This window comes from Rhododendron vialii, chromosome 5a, assembly GCF_030253575.1.
Source record: "Rhododendron vialii isolate Sample 1 chromosome 5a, ASM3025357v1".
NCBI classification, from domain to species: domain Eukaryota; kingdom Viridiplantae; phylum Streptophyta; class Magnoliopsida; order Ericales; family Ericaceae; genus Rhododendron; species Rhododendron vialii.
The window spans coordinates 15,129,704-15,149,867 of NC_080561.1; the positions used below are offsets into that span (position 1 = coordinate 15,129,704).

Consider the following 20,164-nt stretch of genomic DNA (forward strand, 5'->3'; position numbering starts at 1 on the left):
ATAAGTCACATTAGCTTATTTAGTTGAAATGGCCCAAACTTTTACATTGTGGGCTACGTGGTTGCACTTCACTCCTTGTGGACCACTCATGGCCACGTTTCAGCCATGCGAAAGAACCCTGCTTCTCTCTCTCTCTCACGCCTCATACCCAGCCTTCCCCTTTAGCAGTTGAATCGAAAATGGCGACAATCACCAAGCAATCCCTCCTTCCATCCTATCTCGCTCTTACACCTCCTCCTCCTCCACCACTGTCCACGGCTACGAGACTGAAAAGATGTTCTCTCTGGCGATTGTTGACAACTTGTTTACACCATATATTCACCGCTTGTCGATGATCGACCGAAATGTGATGATTATGGGAATGCAACCTCTTTTATTATTAAGTATTCGTATTAATATTAGAACTAGTATTAGTATTGGGTCGTGCTAAAGCCACGACAACATTTGTTAAAGCCAGGATTGTGTCTCTTGTTTTACCCTTTTTACCCTTTTATCTTAACACACTTCCCCCTCTCTTCTTCATCTTCTTCTCTCTTAAACTAATCCTAGATTCACATAGACACACGAAATCACACCACGCCCAAACCTACTTCTCTCATCTTTTGCATTTTTCTTAAATGCAACTCGAAGTTCAGAACAATGATTTAAGTGGGGGGCCATGGCGGTGGATTGGTGTGCTAGTCTCTCTCGAGGTTTGGATTGCGTAGTCGGGTCCAATAGTGGCTCGGTTGGTTGTTCCTTAGTTACCAAAAAAAAGGTGTTTAGAACAATGACAACAGTTAAAAATCATCAAAAAAAAAAAATGTAATCATCTGTGAAATTCAATATCTTTGTTTTGATTTCGTAACAATGGCAGTGATCCAAATTGTAATGCAAAATTGGTACTCATCGGTGGAACTCACTGAGTCACGATTTCTTTGTCAAACGGTGTGAGACTGGGCAATTTGGGTCTACCGTTAATCTGAAGAACCATAGATTGCAGTGGGGTAATCTGGAGGAGGGTTTTGGCCATTCTCCGAACGGTATAGGAAGAGGGGTTGGGTGAGTTTTAAGTATCCAGTTCCCACTACGAATGTATGGTAGGTGTATAGTTCTAGTGAGAGAAGAAATGAGAGGAGATTGAAGGAAGGTGGTGTTTTGATTTTGCAATTGAAGGAGGAGAGAGAAAGAGGGCAAGTGTGGGTTTCCAAGGAAAAGGGATAATAGGTTTTACACAGTCAACTAAGAAAAATCGGGTACGAGGGTAAATATGTGAAATGATGTGAAGTTTCGTGGTTGCAACAAAATCACTTGTGGCATTAACGCCACCCTTAGTATTTCTTTTATTATTGTTATTTGCATGCAGGACATTTAGCTTGCTCCTACACATTTGAAAGTTAAAAGGACACTTGTCATGCTGCTACACATTTGAAGGGAAGTGGGAAGTTATGTTAACAAGTGGATGCAAAGGATTGAATGAAGACTAGTGGAGAAGTTAGAAAGTTATTTCCTATGTTTGTTGTTTTCTATAAATAGTCTTTTAAGACTTCATTTTAATTCCTCTCTAACAAATCAAAGTCTATCTTTATTTGTCTTAATTTTTAGTACTACTAACCCATTCAGGTTATAATTAGGCAGAGGAGTAGGAGTAGGATTTCATATTCTAAGCTTAACTTAGGATCTTTGATGTGTCGCTCACGGCGATAGATCAATCGTTGAAGATTGATGGAAGAATCTCTTCCATCCTTCTTCTTTCTTATCATCAATTTCACATTTGACTCGACTGCCATTTTTCTTCCGATGAAGTCTTGAAATACGGCGTGGAACCACGAATCCGTCTTATGGAGACATAGCCGTATTCGCCCTTATTTTTGTTGTTGGCATTGTTTCCCGAAATCTTTGTCGATTTCGATCGAGGGAAAAATTGGTAAACACAACTCTCCGACGAATGTTAGCAAGTCTGGTAACAGGGACTCAAGGTGATGACTTTGGGGAGAATCTATCTAAATCGCTATGTTCTTATTTCTCCTCATTTCTTTTTCTTTTATTTCTAAGCATTTGGTCACATATTAGGAATTTTAGGATTTCCATTCCTTCCTCCTTACAGATTTTTGAAGCTCCAAACTTACCACCACTTCCAAGATCTAAGTCCCATCAACCAGAATTTCATGTATATTGTGCATAAAATTCGTAGAAACAAGAATACCGTAAAATCAAAAGATCTCAATTGAGAATTATTTTGCAGGAATTTCATTTGGAGACTATGGAAAGGGCCAATCACAGTGCACAAACATCAACTATAGCCTCAATTGCTCCTCAGGTATATCCTCCCTCTACTTTCATTGTCTCCTATCTCCAATTCGGCCTTTTTCCTAGGAGTAATATTTTCAGTTAGGTAATGATTTGTGTTATTTCCGACTTTGATTATACTGGATTATGAACATATTGTCGTAATGCTTACTTTGTTGTCTACTGTTGCATCTTATGTGTATACATTTAGATAAGTTTCTCCAAGACCAATGTTATTGTTGGTGGTAATTTTACATGTAATTGCCTTTTTTTTTAGGTGTAAAGGAAATTAAAACACAACTACACTCTCTTAAAAGTCATTCCTCTCATATTCGTCTCCAAGAGTGAGATAACATCATCCGAGGGGAAAATGTGCAACACCATATGGTGCTCTTGATCTATTCCCGTGTTGACAAGCCTACTTGCCAACAAGTTGTTATCGTGCGTTGGTGATATACAAGTTTTAGTGTATATTACATCTCTTAAATTAGTACTTTGTTAGATCTGTTTTATATTCTAATAATCATAGTATTAGTTATTTTTATTTTTGAAGGTATCAAATAAAGTTGCTTAATAAATTGAAATCTAGAGAGAGAATAAGTAATAAACTTGGAGCAATTTAGAACAAGTATTCTTGTAGTGCGCTCAAGTGGCAAAGACCTGGGAAGTGAAGCTTTTTATGCTTTTTATACACCGAATAATTGTTCTCGATTGCACCTCCATAAGGATCATTGGATAATTTTCCTTTTTTTTTTTTTTACTTCCTACATACAGCTGCTGCTATACCATTACTATCTCCTGAAACCCCTATCGCTTTTATTTCTCTTCCCTATTTCTTCTCCCATGGCCGACTGAGAATGGATGCACAAGAAGCATGTGCTTTAGGCCCCCAAAAACTGCTTAAAATGAGGGCCCAAAATTTTAGGACCCCTATTGTAATGACTCGGAATTTTTAATAAAAATTTCATTTATTTATCGGAATTTCTTTTAATTACTTAATATTATATTCCTTTTTAATCTCTATTAGCCGTCATAATTAGATTTTAGTCCTTTAAAAATTCAATTCTTGATTAAACACCCAACATGGTTAGTATAATTAGTTTCTAACCGGTTAGTTGGAGAAACCAAAATACCTAGTTTCTTTCTCTTTCATCCTTTGGTTAATAACCGCTAAGGAAACTTGTAACCATCGGGTAATAGAGTTTTAATGGCCAATAAAGCTTTGATGTGACAAGTCAAGAAAAGAATCTTGGGTCATGTCATGTCAATCTTACTTTTTCTTTACCCTTTGGTCCATAAATGTTAAGGGAGATATTACCCATTGGATAATAACAACTAGTCTACTAATATATATATATATATATATATATATATATATATATATATATATATATATGTGTGTGTGTGTGTGTGTGTGTGTGACAAGACTAGTCACATGGAAATCTTGTACCTTGCTGCCAAAAAGTCAATCTTGTCATTTCAACCTTTCATGTCAAGCTTACTTTTTCTTTACCCATTGAGTAACAAATGTTAGGGAAATTATTATCCCTTGGTTAATAGAGATTAGACTTGCCAAGTGTATATACATATATATACAACTTGATAAGACAAGACATGCCTAGGGCTATAGCCTTAAGCCTATTTATACCAAAGTTACTTTCCTAGAATCTTTAAGTACATATATGACCATATATGTAGTTATATATACATGTATATATACACATTGGACTAGAGAGAGAGAGAGAGGGAACCGAGAGGGAGAGAGAGAGGAGAGGCCGAGAGAGAGAGAAAAGGAGGGAGAGTGTGTGTGTGCTTGTGTATTGTCCACTCCAACAAGCTACCTTATAGCCTTAAGGCTATTTATGACCATGCCAACCCATTTATAGCCTTCCAAAGTACAAACCTAGCCTTTGATTATGTTCTTTCTTGCAAGCAACATCAACCTAGGACAAAACTAGACAAAAACCCTTCATGATCACCTAGTTCATAGCCTAAAAGTTGGATTGACAAGTGAGGGAAGGCTAGGATCTTGATCAAAGGCTTGATTTGACCAAACAATGGAGCAAAATCCATGGGAAAGAAGAGAGAGAGGGGGGGCCGGCCATGGGGGAGGAGAGGGAGTCCAAATTTTTGCTATAAATAGCACCTCATTCTCACCATTCAACTCACACCTTCATCCTCCAACTTCTCTCTCTAAAAAAGTTTGTGTTATTACTTGTTCTTGCTTAGTTTTCTTGGTTCTTGAAGCTCTTCTTGTGTTCTTCAAGAAACTCATCTCTAAACCACCTTTTCAATCCATAAAGTAGAGTAGTTTTAGTCACAAACTAGTTTCGAGAGAAACCCTTCTCTTTCGAAGCTCCCGGAAGCTCACCGTAAGAAGTTACTCCGCCCAAACACCGACTTACTTTCCGTAGTCATCAACTACCGCCAAGAAGAAAGGTAGAGTCCCATACACGTTATCTCTAAGTATATGTAGAGTCCCTTTGTCCACCAACTCCAAGTATAACGTAGAACCTACGTTGGAAGTATAAGTAGATTCTCCGTATATAAGGTTATCTATTGCTTAAAATGTTGAAAGGCATGATAGTTAATAACTTATTTTCGCTAATGGAAGTATGAGCATGTTGGAATAATCGACTTTTACTCTAATAAACATGTGTTGTTTTGAATTTCCACAAATGAAGAAAGAACGATTTTCGAAAGATAAGACTTTATCGTAGATAGAAATATTCGTATTTTGATCTTTAGATGGTTATGAGCATGTGTTATGAATTATTTGTATTACTAGTCTTGTTGTAAAGCATAAGTGATTTTCACTCCAAAGGCGTCCATACATGTGGCGTTATGCTTTAAGTGATGATTTGAGCATGATTTGTAATATAGAGTTGGATGATCTTGTTAGTTTAGTTTCAAGATTTCAATAAATGATTATGATTACGTATGTGAAAAGTCTTATCGCGGAGTCGTTGTATGAAAACAAGACACAGAAATCGAGAAAGTAGAAACATGACACCTAGGGTGTGGTTAATGAAAAAACGTGTTTTGAAAAGGTGAAATATTTTGAAAACCGCAATGTGGCCGGACATGATAGCCCATTGTGTGGTGTGTGTGTTTGGTGTGCCAATGGAAACCTGGTGCGACAGAATCATTGTGAGGATACTCGGGAGACCGGAACGGCGGAACTGAGGTTAGGTGTGGCTTGGTTATCCGCAGAGAGGAGCCAATGCAAAGTGTGTCAATGGGAACCTGGTGCGGCGGAACCATTGTGAGGATACTCGGGAGACCGGAACGACAGAACTGAGGTTGGGTGTGTTAAAAACGATTTTGAAAATGTTGATATGGTTATGAAATGTGGAAAATGGTGTCGCGGTCTGCGAGGAGTCGCGTAGGAGAAACTCGAAAAATAATGGACACCAACGTTAGTTCGGATAATGAATGAGGATGTGTTATTGTTAACCATTTTGTCAAATATGTATGAACTATGTGGAAATCATTAAATTTACGATCGATTATTCGTAAGTTAAGGGTTAGTGGGTATGGGTTGTTCTATTGAGCTTTTGTAGCTCACGGTGTTACCTTTGGTTACCCTGACATATTATATTGGTGGCGATGCCTGTATAATTGGTCAGATCTTACAGACGAACAGGGTGAACTTACACCTTGGAAGCCGAGGAGCCGAGGAGCTGGCCAGGATGGAGGAAGAGGCGGAGCAATAGATAGGAACCCTAGTTTCCTCCCTTATTTGAATAAAAGTACTTTTGTTAAGGGTTATGATGTAATATTGAGCCAGACTCTATTTATTTTCAATGAAATTGTCTATTTAACGTTCCCTAAATTCGGGGCGTTACAATTTGGTATCAGAGCTTTAGGTTCAACCCTCGGCCATGGGTAGAATGGGTAGACCATAAAATAGTTCGACTGTTGCATAAAACGTGACTTGAGTTTAAGTTTACTGTCCCAAATTGGGTGGAATTCTGACAAAACAATCTTCGGATTGAAGCAAGGTGTAGGAAATTGGCAGTACCACCGAGCTGGGAATTCCCAAACAATTGGATGAAGACTTAAATCAAGGATCGAATATGGAACTTAGAAACTTGAAAGCATTTTTAGTATTAGTAAACCTTGCCTAAAAACGTTACTAATTGAGGTTTAAAACTTTTCCTTGTAGATGAATCACATGAGTCCCTATCAAGTCAACCTACTAGCCGAAGCTCACCATCTTGCGGGCACCCTAAGGTCAATGACAAACTAACTAGTGGGAGATCCTTACTTCCCCTATGCTTTCCCCTACACTCATGACCACTACCAAGAACATGGCACCATCCTACTTCTCGTAAATGAAGAGGCAAATGATGTCGAGGCAGCACCTGTCTTAGTCCAATTAGCTCCTCCCGTAGAAATGGAGTTCCTAGCTAAGAAAGTTGAGGAGGAACCCAAGGAGGATCCCGAGGAAGAGCCCGAAGAAGAGGAATTTCCCGAAGAGGAACCATTGTATCATGAGAGCGATGAGAAAATGGAGTTTGGAGAAATAGAGCCAGGATGGGTCATGCCAAGCTTCATAGACATGCCCGGAGACTACAATGAAGTACCACCGCCACCCTACGAGACTGACATAGGCGTGTATACGATCAAATTTCCAAACATTCTCTAGACTAGTTAAGAAGGCCTAGCTTGTGGTTGGATCTTTTGTTGTAATCAGAATGCAGTAGGAAACTTAGGCTAGTAAGCCATCTATGATGTACTCGTTCTATTTAGTAATGAAAGACTTGTATTTTCCTTTTGCAAATGATCACTGTTTATGTGTACTTGTATTTATTTATGTTCAGTACACTCCTGACACCATTAAGTCTAATATATAACTCTCTTATTGTTATAGATGTCGAACCTACCACAAGAAGGATGTCCACCATTCGCCCCACGAGTCTTGGCCAACTATCGGTCATTGCTAGCACCAGAGTACACCGGACCAGCCTTTCCATTCGAGGATGGCATGGAGCTCTATGAAGTCCCAATCACTTGGGAGATGCCCCCCACCAGTTGCAAATCCTGAGCCCCTTCCACCTACCCAGGACCATGCGCTACCTGTGCAGAACTACGAGCAACCATTTGACTATCTCATGTCTGACCCAGAATTGGAGGCTGCAATGATGAACCTTTCCCAGTACTACTTAGAACCACTAGAGGAACCACTCATCCTAATGATGGATGAGATGTCCGCACAAGAACGTGAGCGTCTTCTTAAAGAAGAGACCGCTGCCGAGAAGAGCTACAAGATATGGCTGAGAGAAGTCTTCGGAATCAGTCCACCCTAGAGTGTTGTGGCCACGGAGTAGAATAAGGCTTTGTAAGCCGTAAGATCGTGTAGTAGGAGTGTGTAGGATCGTCCCAACTTGTATTAGGGAATCTTGTTTTAAGTTTACTTGCCTTATAGTAGAACTCTATGTTTGTGATTGTAATGTCCTGCTTATCTATGAAAAGTTTGCCTTGTTTTTGCTTAAGAGTACTGTTGCATACTATATAATCTATTGCGTTTAACTTCTAGAAAGATAGATCTTTTACAAAAGGAAGTTGTTAAATAAACTAAGACTCCCCCTTCCAGTTTTTACTCGTAGATGGTGAACCGGCGCAGCGGATTAGGATACGAGAACGGAGAATCCTCAAACCCTCACTCTGACCTAGCTCAAATCATGCAGGCGCTCGTAACAGCCTTAAACACCAACCGCCGAAACCAAAACCGTGATGATGAACCTATGACCAGAACCCGAGCGATAAATGAATTTTGCAAACGAAGACCTTTAACGGAAAGACCAACCCCACCATGGCTGAAACATGGCTGAAAGAAGTCAAGGTGATCCTAGACACCTTGGAAATTACCCGAAATAGAGATCGTGTAGCTTTACCCACGTACCAGCTAAAGGGAAAAGCCCACTACTGGTGGGATCTGATGGAGGCAACCCATGCCATAGCCACCATGACATTTGCCAAGTTTGAAACTCTATTTCTCGACAAGTACTTTCCCACGCCTCTTCGTTTGGCCAAAGAACAAGAGTTCCTAAATCTGAAACAAGGAACGATGACCGTCACTCAATACGCAGCCAAGTTTGAGGAACTATCCTGCTATGCCCAAACTGCCATTGCAACGGAGGACAAGAAGGCGAGAAGGTTTAAGTGGGGGCTGACCACTGCTAGAAGGGCTGTGGTAGCTCAGGCTTTCCCTACCTATACCGGTGTTGTGAAGTGTGCTCTTCGATTGCAGAGTGAAGAGAATGACTTCAAACCCCGATGGAGGAAGGCGACAGGCAACACTGGCGGACCTATCCGAACTCAACCTTCCAACAACAATCGTGGACCCTACCCTACCAAACCCTTCACCCCGTCGCAAAACAACCAACCTTGGAAGACTGCTGCACCAGGACGTGGCGAACCGCAGAAGGGCGGTAGAAACATAGCAACAGTTTAGTGCTTCAACTGTCAGGTTATGGGCCACTACAAACGTGAATGCCCCCAACCCCAGAGGGAGAGAACTGGAGGTTTTGGAAGCCAGAAAGCTCAACAGCCGGGACAGACCGGATTTGGAAAGTAGAACCCCGTAAGCCCATCGCAGCAGCTGAATGGGCAGAACAAGGGGAAACATCCCATGGGAACGCAACAGAGTACTGGAGGACGCATCTTTGCACTATAGACTGAGGAGCAGGAGCAGGATCCCTCTGTGATCCAAGGTACGCTATTATTGTACAATACTTGCGTGCAAGCTTTGTTTGACTCTGGAGCATCACATTCGTTTATATCTTTTGCTTGCGTAACTACCCTAACACTAGAAATAGAAACTCCTAAGTATGAGTACGAAAGTCACATCGCCGTTGGGGGGGGGGGTATAGCTGTTAATCTAGTGTGTAGAGGGTGCGAGATAGAAATAGCCAACCTACGTCTGACCTGCGACCTAAGAGTGATCAACATAGCGGATTTTGACGTAATCCTTGGGATGGACTGGCTATCAGCTCACCGAGCGATCATAGACTGCCACCAGAAGACGGTGACGGCTCATACTTCTGAAGGGACTCGTTTCCGATTTAAGGGGGATAAACAAACGGCAATTGATATGTATATATTGAGCCAGACTCCATTTATTTGAATAAAAGTACTTTTGTTAAGGGTTATGATGTAATATTGAGCCAGACTCCATTTATTTTCAATGAAATTATTTATTTAACGTTCCCTAAATTCGGGGCGTTACACCTATATATACGTATGTATATATGACTTAAATAATTTTAGACTTTGTAAGGGGAAAAAATCCGCTTATTATTCTTTCAACATCTCCTGAGATCAACGTGCATGCCTTCTTGCCGGAACCCTAGTTCGTCGTCGGAACCCTAATCTACAAAACAGATAAGGGGTGAGTGCACCTTTGCCTCTCGTGGCAAAGGCCCTCCGATGCTTAAGTTAGTATCACGTACTTGCAGAGAAACCCTAATTATCAGTAGAAAATATGGAATAATGCAACGTATTGCGTACCTCGCTTCGTGGGTGTTACTTCTTATTTATAGATGTAGACTTACTTGTCCTCCAAGTCTCCTTTTCTGCCTAAGATTCCAACATCATTAGGAACCCTGGCCCATATGGAATTCCCTCCCATATGGTAACTCAATTATAATCCCTTTATTCATGGGACACTTGCCTATCACGTAGGATTTCCTTTCTAGAACCTTCTGGAACAACGATCCAGATAGAGTTGGTCCAATGTACATCGGCGGTGTACAATTACTACGGTGCACCTGTACCACGTGTTAGGCTAACTCATTGAACAATATCATGTGTTCGGCCATACCAACGAGCACCTTTATGTGGTGCAGCCGACACTATTCAGTGTCACTGCCTAGCAACCTCAAGTGTTGCGCACCTGTTCGGTATCATGTCCTAGCACCCTCTGCCTACCAGCACACCTGTTAGGCATCATTGCCGAACACCCTCTGCCTACCAGCGCACCTGTTAGGCATTATCACCTAGCACCTTCACATGGGGCCGCCTACCAGCGCACCTGTTAGGCATTATCACCTAGCACCTTCACATGGGGTCACCTACCAGCGCACCTGTTAGGCATCATTGCCGAACAGACTACCTGGACCAGGGACTTCACCTATCACTGGTCCCTGTCAATCACTTGGACCAATGACTTCACATATCACTGGTCCATATCGCCGAACAGAATACTTGGACCAGTAACTCCGTGTGTTACTGCTCCTTTAACAATCTCCTGGTCAAATAACTTCTCATGTTTTACTGGATCTTGATTCCGTACAGTCTTTTTGGACCAATGGCTTCTTATGTCATTGGTCCATATTGCCGACCACCGTCTTTCACGGCGACTGTCTCTATTGTACTTATACCATGGTCCTACGTACCACGTGTTCAAGCCTGTACGGGAATAACCCCCTACAGACTTTACACAAAATAGGCCGAAGGCCCAATTGATATGTATATATGACCTAAATAATTTTAGACTTCACACAAAAATAGGCCCAATGGGTATTTAAGGGTCACAATCTAAGCCTGCTTAGATAAAAACGATGGATATAAAAAAGGGGCTATCCAGTGGCCAATAAAAAAAGGAAAAGAAGAAAGATTAAAGTTGATTAAAAATTATCTTTGGTCAACCATGGCTCAAAAAAGATTAAATGAATTAGCTATATTGTCCATCGAGAAGGAGTTGGTGAAACAGATTGACTATAAAGACTTAATTAGTACGTTTGTAGCAAAAAGTCCGAGAAAACTAATTTTCATATGAGGAATTTTGAGATATTGTAATGATTGCATTTTTTTGAGATAACTATAAGCTTATATTTTGCAGTGGTAAATCTTTTGTAATGGTTTTTTTTTTTTATGAAACTCTTTGGAGACCAACTTTTGTATGAAAAATATAGGGAGGTCTCATTTAAAAAGTTTGCTTCCGGCCTCCAAAACTTATGAGTCAGCCCTGTGCTCCATTACTCCTCTCATTTATTTCTATCAACTACATTGACTCTTCCATAAAGGCATCATTGTGCATCTTTAAAATGAGAAAAACTTTGGCAGTGAAAGGCAAGAGAATTATCTAGAGACTGAAAAAAATAGATCCTAATCCATGTTTTTTCTTTTATTTGGTTTTTTCTTTCAAACTCTTCGATACTTTGTGATCAAAGAAATCAAGAAGGAGGACAATTGCTTGTAAGTTTATTTATGCATTTCAATAAAGTTGTTTTCAATTATTGTCTTTCATTTCAATTATATGTAGCTAAATTAGTTGCTAGGGCTAGGATGAAATTACATGCTTGATTTTACGGATTCGGATTACTACTATTGGATTTATGAAGTTCGAATTGGATTCAAGCAGGTTTGGATTCAGATTGTATTAGATTCGAATCCAATCCGGTCCATTGACTAACCTAATTGTTGTAGGTGCATTTTTCTCTAGTACTCTGCTGTATGGTCATGTTTTGGTCATTCTTTTAAGGGCTATTTCCAAGGATACTCCTTCAACTATTACGCTTTGTCAACACGATCCCTTCACGTTTAAAACTTATCAACATCACTTCCTCATCTATCAAAACTCATCAACTACACCCCTTATTTCTCTATTGGGGGTGACTGGTGAGCTCTCTCTTCTTAAATGATTCTCTACTTCAAATATAGACACCACATGAAAAATGTAGTTGTTTCTACTATTTCTCTTTGGTAGTATTGCACACTAAAAATAAAATGCATTCAACATGATTTTAGAAGACACGTCTACGATAATGATGAAAGAGTCTAGATATGGTTCATTTCTATTTTCCATCCAATTATTACGTGAAAGAGCCATTGACATAGTCAGATTTGGTTCAATAATTTGAATACTCGGTCCAACTATTGAAAAGAAAAATTAACAAGGTTAGTGACATTATCGTTACTTGATTATTAGTAATTTTTTCTAAGCATGTAAATTTATTAGTAGAGTTCTAGAATGGTTCTCCTCATATTTGTTTGTTCTCCTTTTTCCTTCTTTTGGACTCTCAAATGGAATTTTGTCATTTGTTATCTTTGCTTGATCATGATTGGCGGTAGAATTGTTAAGAGGTACATGACAAAATGAGAATCATACAAGGAGACTGGTCATGCCAATGAAAGGATGTGGATCACGAAAGGCTACGAGACCTCATATTTGATTGTGTTGATTTGCAAGAGCACCGAAGTTTGTTTTTTTTCTTTGTCTTTCAATATTGAAGCTATCATTTTCTTTGTTTTCAGTATTATTTACATTTGCCCATAATTGGGTTTGCAACTGTTACAATATCAAAACATATAATATCGTGATCATATCCTGATATGATATGATTATGATATTATATGATTCTCTTGATCTCTTATTATTGTAATTGATTATGATTTGATTGTAATTAGGTTGATTTTCTTTCCATAGTTAGGCTTCCTCACCTTGTATAAGTAGGGATCTCATTGTATAGTTCATTATTGAATTCAATACAATATATCTGATTTGCTTAATACTTTCATATGGTATCAAAGTTACGGTTCTTAACCTAGCTTTTCCACCATCATCCTTTTCACCATCAAATCATTCGGCTTTCCAGAACCACTTCAATTGTCGGTTCCCTACCGTTCCCTACTACTCCCTCACAAATCAACTCCACCACAGAACTCAACGTCTCCCTGTTAAACCAAAACCAAACTCACAATTTGACCTTATTCCCAAACCATCTACCGAAAGGTACTCACTATATTTCCATGTTTTTATTGTTGTTAGCCCCCATATATCATCACCACCATGTTTTATTATCATTACCACCATATTGCCTTTGATCATCAAATATGTTTTGATATTGTAACATCCCCCCTCAAACTCAAGGTAGTAGTGCAGACACCAACTTGAGTTTGAACACCAAGTCATGAAAATGTCCAGGAGGATGAGCCTTTGTGAAAATGTCAGCAGTCTGATTGGATGAGGAAACTGAAAGAAGGAGAACGCTATCCCGAACAATATGTTGTCGAATAAATTGACAGTCGATCTCAATATGTTTGGTGCGATCATGGAACACATCATTGTGGGCATTATCACAACAAAGTGTACGGCGAGCTATACTTCGCCGACGATGTGGAGGCGGCCACGGAGGAGAAGTACAAAGTTTCAGAGTTCCGGCGGATGTACTGAGTGAGTTTTCGGTTAGGAATGCGACCTTGAATTGGTTGTAAGTGATGGCTTCGCAAGTCGGAAAGCTTTCTGGGCGACGGGATAAGCTGTGAGTCAATTAATATAGTATTACTCATATTGGCTTTGGTCTTTGGATTTCTCGTAGGAATAGAAGTCACAATTTTTAAGAAAGCCATCTAATCAAGTGGAAGCTTTTTACCGGCTTTCCGACATATTCCAACACCAATCAGCCTCCCCTTAAAGTCGCTAAGCACGACCATTTTGTTGAGATGTGCCAGAACATGACCTAGGTGGCAAGATTCCATTTTGCCGAAGATATTTTAAAAATTTTCTCTTTATATTCTATTGCATTATCAGCACGAAAAACTTTGATTGGGCGTGAAAATTGAGTTTGAACCATTTTGAAAAAATCATAATAAATCTGTTGTACTTCAGATCTATTCTTCATCAGATATAACCATGTAAATGAGAATAATCATCTATGAAAATAACAAAATATTTGGAACCGCCCATGGTAGTATTCGATGAAGGTCCTTAGATATCAGAGTGAACTAAATCAAAGGGAGTAAAGGACAAAGAGTCACTCAAAGGAAACTACAATGCTGGTTGTTTAGCACGCAAGTTGACAAGAAAGACAATCCACATGTTCATCTTTTACATGTCCTAAATGTCCACTTGAAACTAGGGTACTTATTCGACAAAAAATGCATGACCCAATTGAGAATGCCAAATACTAAAAGAATTAGAAGAATTAGACGTAACAGAACATTTCGATTGACTCACTAAATGAGTGGGAGGTGCAATGGACTGAGAGGGAATATGAAGATTGATGAGCTCATACAGACGTCCAACCTTACGGCCTATCCCAAGAATTTTTCCTGTCCGAGGATCCTGCACATGACATCTTGTAGCAGAAAATATAACATTAAGCCCGAGTTCACATAATTGACCAACAAATATTAAATTCAACGTAAGTTTAAGGATCAAATATGTATTAGATAGAGATATGGTGGAAGTAGAAAGCCAAGGCATTCTAGAGTGGCAAATCGTGCATTCGTATGTTCTAATTGAGGTTGAACTTTTATGCAACTAAGAGGTAATTGTTCTGTATCTATTGTGCTGGTTTTATGCTATAATAATAATAATAATAATAATAATAATAATAATAATAATAAAAACTCTTACAAGTTGTTTGTTTGTAAGATGGCATCTTAAGTATATGCACCCTTTTGCTTTGAAATTAGAACCTACAAAATGACATTTTAGTTAGGATCCTCTCTGGTATTTAACAAGGTTACCGAAATGCAAAACATATACTCCAATGGAAAAGAAAAGCAAAAATTAAGTTGTGATATTTTTTTAAGCACATGATTTAGGCGATGGAGCACCCGATCGTGTCTCTTGGTGGGGCATGTATAGCTGTGGGATGTGCTTACACTTTTGTCTCCACAAATTGCCATTTGCTTGAACTACTGTATTTGCCTTTCTGTGTTTAATGATATTTTGAACCCTCAAGTAGTGCCCATTGCATGGTGGAACATGTAACGCCCCGATTTTTCAAAGAATTTCGGAAGCATTAACCTTACAATACACTGAATTTTATAAACTATTAGGCCCCTATTTGTCGTTATACAAAATGTACATAAAAAAATACAAAAAAAAAAGAATCCAACATTTTATTTAAATATCTTCAGAGCAACTCTAGTCTTGATTCAGATTTCAAGCATACTCGGTCTCCGCTCTTGGTATTCTTCATGTGTCAAACAGCTCCACCATTGAACCCTGCACCCTCTGGCAAATTGATCGCCGAAGCAAACGATTTACCAGGATACAAATGTATCCGTGAGTGATAATTCACCCAGTAGAATAATCCCAATCCTACCAACCCCTTACTCTACATTTAGCAGATCAACATTTTGCAGATCAACAATATATCAATCCACATGAGGTACAGAATAATAACACATCGCCTATTCCTTTACTATCCATTATCTTACATGAAATCTAAGGATTCTCTCCACGAGATCCTTTCCTCCCGCATTCACCAACTTTGACCGTCCCATGGAATAACACTCCCTTTATTTGTCCTGCACCAGGGTTCTAAGCGAATACTGCTAAATTATGTATCCAGTCTGGATTCGCTTACAACCATAATAAAGGAACAGCTCACCATGACAACTCAGTATTAGAGGTCGCACTATCTTATTGTCAGGATCCTTTACCGTCTCTCAACTCTACACACTGGGTACTTTATCATACCCCTAATCTGCACACTGGGTACTGTACCATATTCAAGGATCCTTTACCGTTTTCTAAAATACTGTACCCGGATTCCTTTATCGTCCTCCACACACACACTGGGTACTGTACCGTATTTAGGATCATTTACCGTATCTCAAATACTGTACCCGGAGTCCTTTACCATCCTCCACACACACTGGGTACTTTACCGTATTTAGGATCCTTTACCGTATCCCAAATACTGTACCCGGAGTCCTTTATCGTCCTCCACACACACACTGGGTACTGTACCGTATTTAGGATCCTTTACGTATCCCAAATACTGTACCCGGAGTCCTTTATCGTCCTCCACACACTCTGAGTACTTTACTCTACTCGGGGTCTTTTACTGTTCCCCAACTCAACTAAAGGTACTTTACCGTACCAGGGTCCTTTACCGGCACCCAACATCCTCAACCAACTTTACCACTTTATCCTTTACTTAACCACGTCTACTTGTTCACTACTCGAAACCACCCATGAACCCAAGCCCATTCCAACACGAACAACATGATACAATCAATAACAACTCGATTCATAACATAATACATTTCGATGAGATAAAAAAATACATATCAAATAATATTGTGCGAGTAATTAAACACATAATATTTTATGATAGGACCGATGCCCTTAAGATTCGTTGAACAAGTAAATTAATTAATTATAGCATGCGCTTATTCTATTAAAAATAAATCAACCACATAGTTTAGGTTCAAATTGAGAACTAAAGTATATTTAGAGGGCAAATTGCAATTTTATAATATCTCACTTTAAAAGAAAAACGTGCATGCTACAGTAGCCTTCGGTTTTCAATTTTTCAGGAAACAGAGTACTTCTGGTTTGATTCGCGGGTATGACAAATACCATTATAACTTTTCAAATTCATCATATAGAAATTATTTAATACTTAAGAGAAAATAGGGAAGCAATTATTCTACCTTAAATCCGGCCGAAAGAGCGGGTACTAGTTTGCGGACGATTTTGGTAAAATGAAAAAGATGGTGGCGGCAGCAGGGGACTCGGGGCTAATTGAAAGGTGGTTTGTGGATACTTGGTGATGTAGTGGTTGATTGAGAATCTGAATATGATGTACGGAGGGATTTTATGTAGAAATTCGTCTCTCTCTCTCTCTCTCTCTCTCTCTCTCTATTCTAGACTCAATAATAGAATTGGGAGTGGAATAATATACTGGTGTTCAATTTTCGAATTTATGTGAGTATGTATAATGGGAGAGAATAAGGTAGTGAGAATGTGAGAGGATAAGTGTGGTAGTGGTAGAATGAGGAAGGAGAGTAAATGAGAAAGATACTGATAATGATAAGAGAGATAGAGAACAAGTGCCACATTTGGTGGGATTTTCTTTAATCTAATGTATGTGGACGCGTATATGTATAAGATAAGAATGTATGTGGACGCGTTTATATATAAGGTGAGAATGTATGTGGACACATATATGTATAGGATGAGAGAGAGAGAGAAGTGGACAGTTAATTTGAATAGAATTCTAGTTAGGATTTAGATAGGAAAGATAAGAGATGAATATGAATCCCTAATTTCCTGTATATCTAAAGTTTAAATATATATCATAAACAATAGCGCAAATAATATCAATTGTACACGTAATAATATATTTTAATTATTCAATCTAATTAATTATTGAATTAGAAATTTAACAATATAAATTTGTATTAAAAAAAATTAGGTCAAAAATTCGAGTTGTTACAGAACAAGGAGGTGATGGATGACATTTTCAAATTCTGAATCATCAGAGAGAAAGAGAGAGAAAACAAGGGAGGCAAACAAAGGGTGGAACCCCTCAAACAACGATACAACCAAATAACCCTATAACAAACAAATCCAAAAATAATGTATTTACAAAAATATATACGTATATTGATTAAGGGTTCTTAAAAAATAAGTATTTTTTTTGCATTTTTTAAACTTAAAAATAATGTATTTATGAAAATAAATTTTCAATTTTTTTGCATCGTTTAAAAGATCTCACCGAGATCTATTAAACAAGATTCAATTGCACAAAAAATTATTTCAGTAAGTTCATTATTTTTAAGCTTGAAAATTAAAAATAAGTGCTTATTTTTTAAGAACCTCTAACGGAACACAACCTTAGTCTCTTTCCTAATTAGTGGTTAATTATCGATACTTATGGATATTTAATTAAATGGCCCATTTATAAAAAAAATTAAAAAAAAACTATTCAGTGGTCTAGGCACCTTTTAACCGCACATTCTTACTTGATATTACTGGATCTCACAATAATGTGCAATGGAAAAGAGTTTTTGGCCAATACCACATAGGGGCTGTTTGGGAGTTTGATTGTGGATTCTCATTATGCATTTTGCGTTTTTTCTATTTGGAAGCCAATTTTTAAGAATGCATTATCCTTTCTCAAAACTATCCTATAGAGGTATAATTGGAAAATCAGCCTTTGGAGGAGATTTTTCATAATTATTTTACATTATCATTTCTTGGGAAGAGTGAAAAGACCTATCTTTCCCTGGCTTTTTACAATAATTCCTAAATTGCCCTCTATTGCATTATCTTTACAATAACTTTTGCATGATTGTGTGAAAAATGGTGGTGGTTATTCCTATGTAGTTGATGTTGTGAATTTTTTTTTATTGTCATTAATTTGTGACTCATTTTAGTTGTTGTTAGGGTCCTAAAATCTCTCAATTTGTACTAAATAATGGTTGTTTAATATTTTTAAGTGACCAATAATTAAGATTTTTTTACATGTCTAAATTTTTTTAAGACTTTTGTGAATATATTTTTGTTATGAGTATTTAATAATTTTTTTCAAACTTAAAAATTTTATGGGTAAATTTCTCTTATATCCTTTCGATTTTCACGCAATTTTCACTTCAGTCTTTCTATTTTCAATTTGGACAATGATCACCTTACAGTTTTGATTGAGTTTCAATGTGGTCCCTTTGAAGACTTCTGTCAAATTTTTGGACGGAAAAAGCCGTGCGCCATCCATGTGACCACTTTGCGAGGATATTTTTGTCCATTCCCTTTCACCCTCTTCTCCCCACCAAAAAAACCCAACCTTAGCAAAACTTCCAAATTGATTTTCCTTAAAGTAGAGTAATGTGAGTTCACATTTTAGGCATGTGGATAGCTGATTACGCAGGGAGGGCGAGGAGGCAGTGGTGGATTGTGGACGGCGAGCTATACTTCGCAGAGGATGTGGAGGCGGCCACGGAGGAGAAGTACAGAGTTCCAGAGTTCCGGCAGATGTACTGAGTGAGATTTTGGTTAGGAATGCGACCTTGAATTGGTTGTAAGTGATGGCTTCACAATTCGGATAGCTTTCCGGGCGACGGGATAAGTTGTGAGTCGGTTAATATAGTATTAGTTATATTGGCTTTGGTCTTTGGATTTCTCGTAGGAATAGAAGTCACAATTTTTAAGAAAGCCATCTAATCAAGTGGAAGCTTTTTACCGGCTTTCCGACATATTCCGACACCAATTGGTTTGCCATCAACGGAGTTGGAAACAAGTTGACGAAGAAGAAGAAAGAGAAGAACAAGGTAAAATAATTAGTGTCAGATTGAATCCATCCATATTCTCTCCCTAAACATGAGGAAGGCAAATTGAATCCATCCATATTCTCTCTCTACAAAACATACGAAACCCAAATTGGTTTTTCAGCGAAATTTACAAACTCACCCTATTTTTTCAATCAATCCACCCACAGCCTTGCTGCGCCAAAATTCTTCATAGCTTCCATGTCTTTTTTTTTTTTTTTTTGCCACGGCGATATACATCAGCGGGGGTTAGTGGGGGGTGTTAGAGTTAGCACGGGGAGACCATAAGCTATCCATAGACCTGGTCCCCAAAAGGGCCTGCCCTCTGTGGGGCTCGAATCCAAGACCTTCCACAAAGGGGAGGCAATGACTGACCAACTGCACCAAGCAGTGGTTGTCTGTCTTTACAAAGTAGAAAAGTGAAGAAAAAGTTATAGAATTGTACATGCTCTTATTTGGATTCAACAAAGGGAAGACGAAAAAAAATTAGGGAATTTAATTTCACAGAGTGGACGATTTCAGTTTAAATAGAAATTAAAAGATGAATTTCCATTTTGAAGAGAGAAATGTAAAAAATGAGTTTGTTGAGGTGAAGTTCATGATAGTGGATCGAGTTTTTTTTTTTTTTTTTTTGCGTTTGAACCAACTAAGGTGGGGTTACAGTCGTGGGGGTGGGGGTGGGGGTGGGCCTGTGAGGGTTTTTAGGAATTGGGATGCAAAAGACGAGTGAGAGAGAGAACTAAAAGAGTTGAAAGGTTTGGACACTGTCATAGTTTTTTTGTGTGGGAAAGAGGGTTAAAGTGAATGGACCAAAATATCCTTGTAGAGTTGTCACATGGATGGCACATGGCTTTTTTCTGTCCAAAAATTGGACGGAAGT

At 38.5% G+C, this 20,164-nt stretch overlaps 1 protein-coding gene across 2 annotated transcripts; it reads left to right on the forward strand.

The window, feature by feature from the left end:
* The first annotated feature begins 1,558 nt into the window (after positions 1-1,558).
* On the forward strand, positions 1,559-12,720 carry LOC131326827 (uncharacterized). 2 transcript variants are annotated; one of them, XR_009200120.1, is made up of 3 exons: positions 1,559-1,958; positions 2,225-2,299; positions 12,349-12,720. XR_009200120.1 is itself a non-coding variant. In XM_058359712.1 (3 exons), the coding sequence occupies exons 1-3, from the start codon at positions 1,928-1,930 to the stop codon at positions 12,355-12,357; spliced, it is 306 nt and encodes a 101-aa protein (XP_058215695.1). In that variant the 5' UTR covers positions 1,559-1,927; the 3' UTR covers positions 12,358-12,720. The 2 variants fall into 2 exon arrangements, 1 of the variants encoding a protein (XP_058215695.1); XM_058359712.1 differs by having other exon boundaries at positions 1,559-2,149.
* The last annotated feature ends 7,444 nt before the right edge of the window (positions 12,721-20,164 follow it).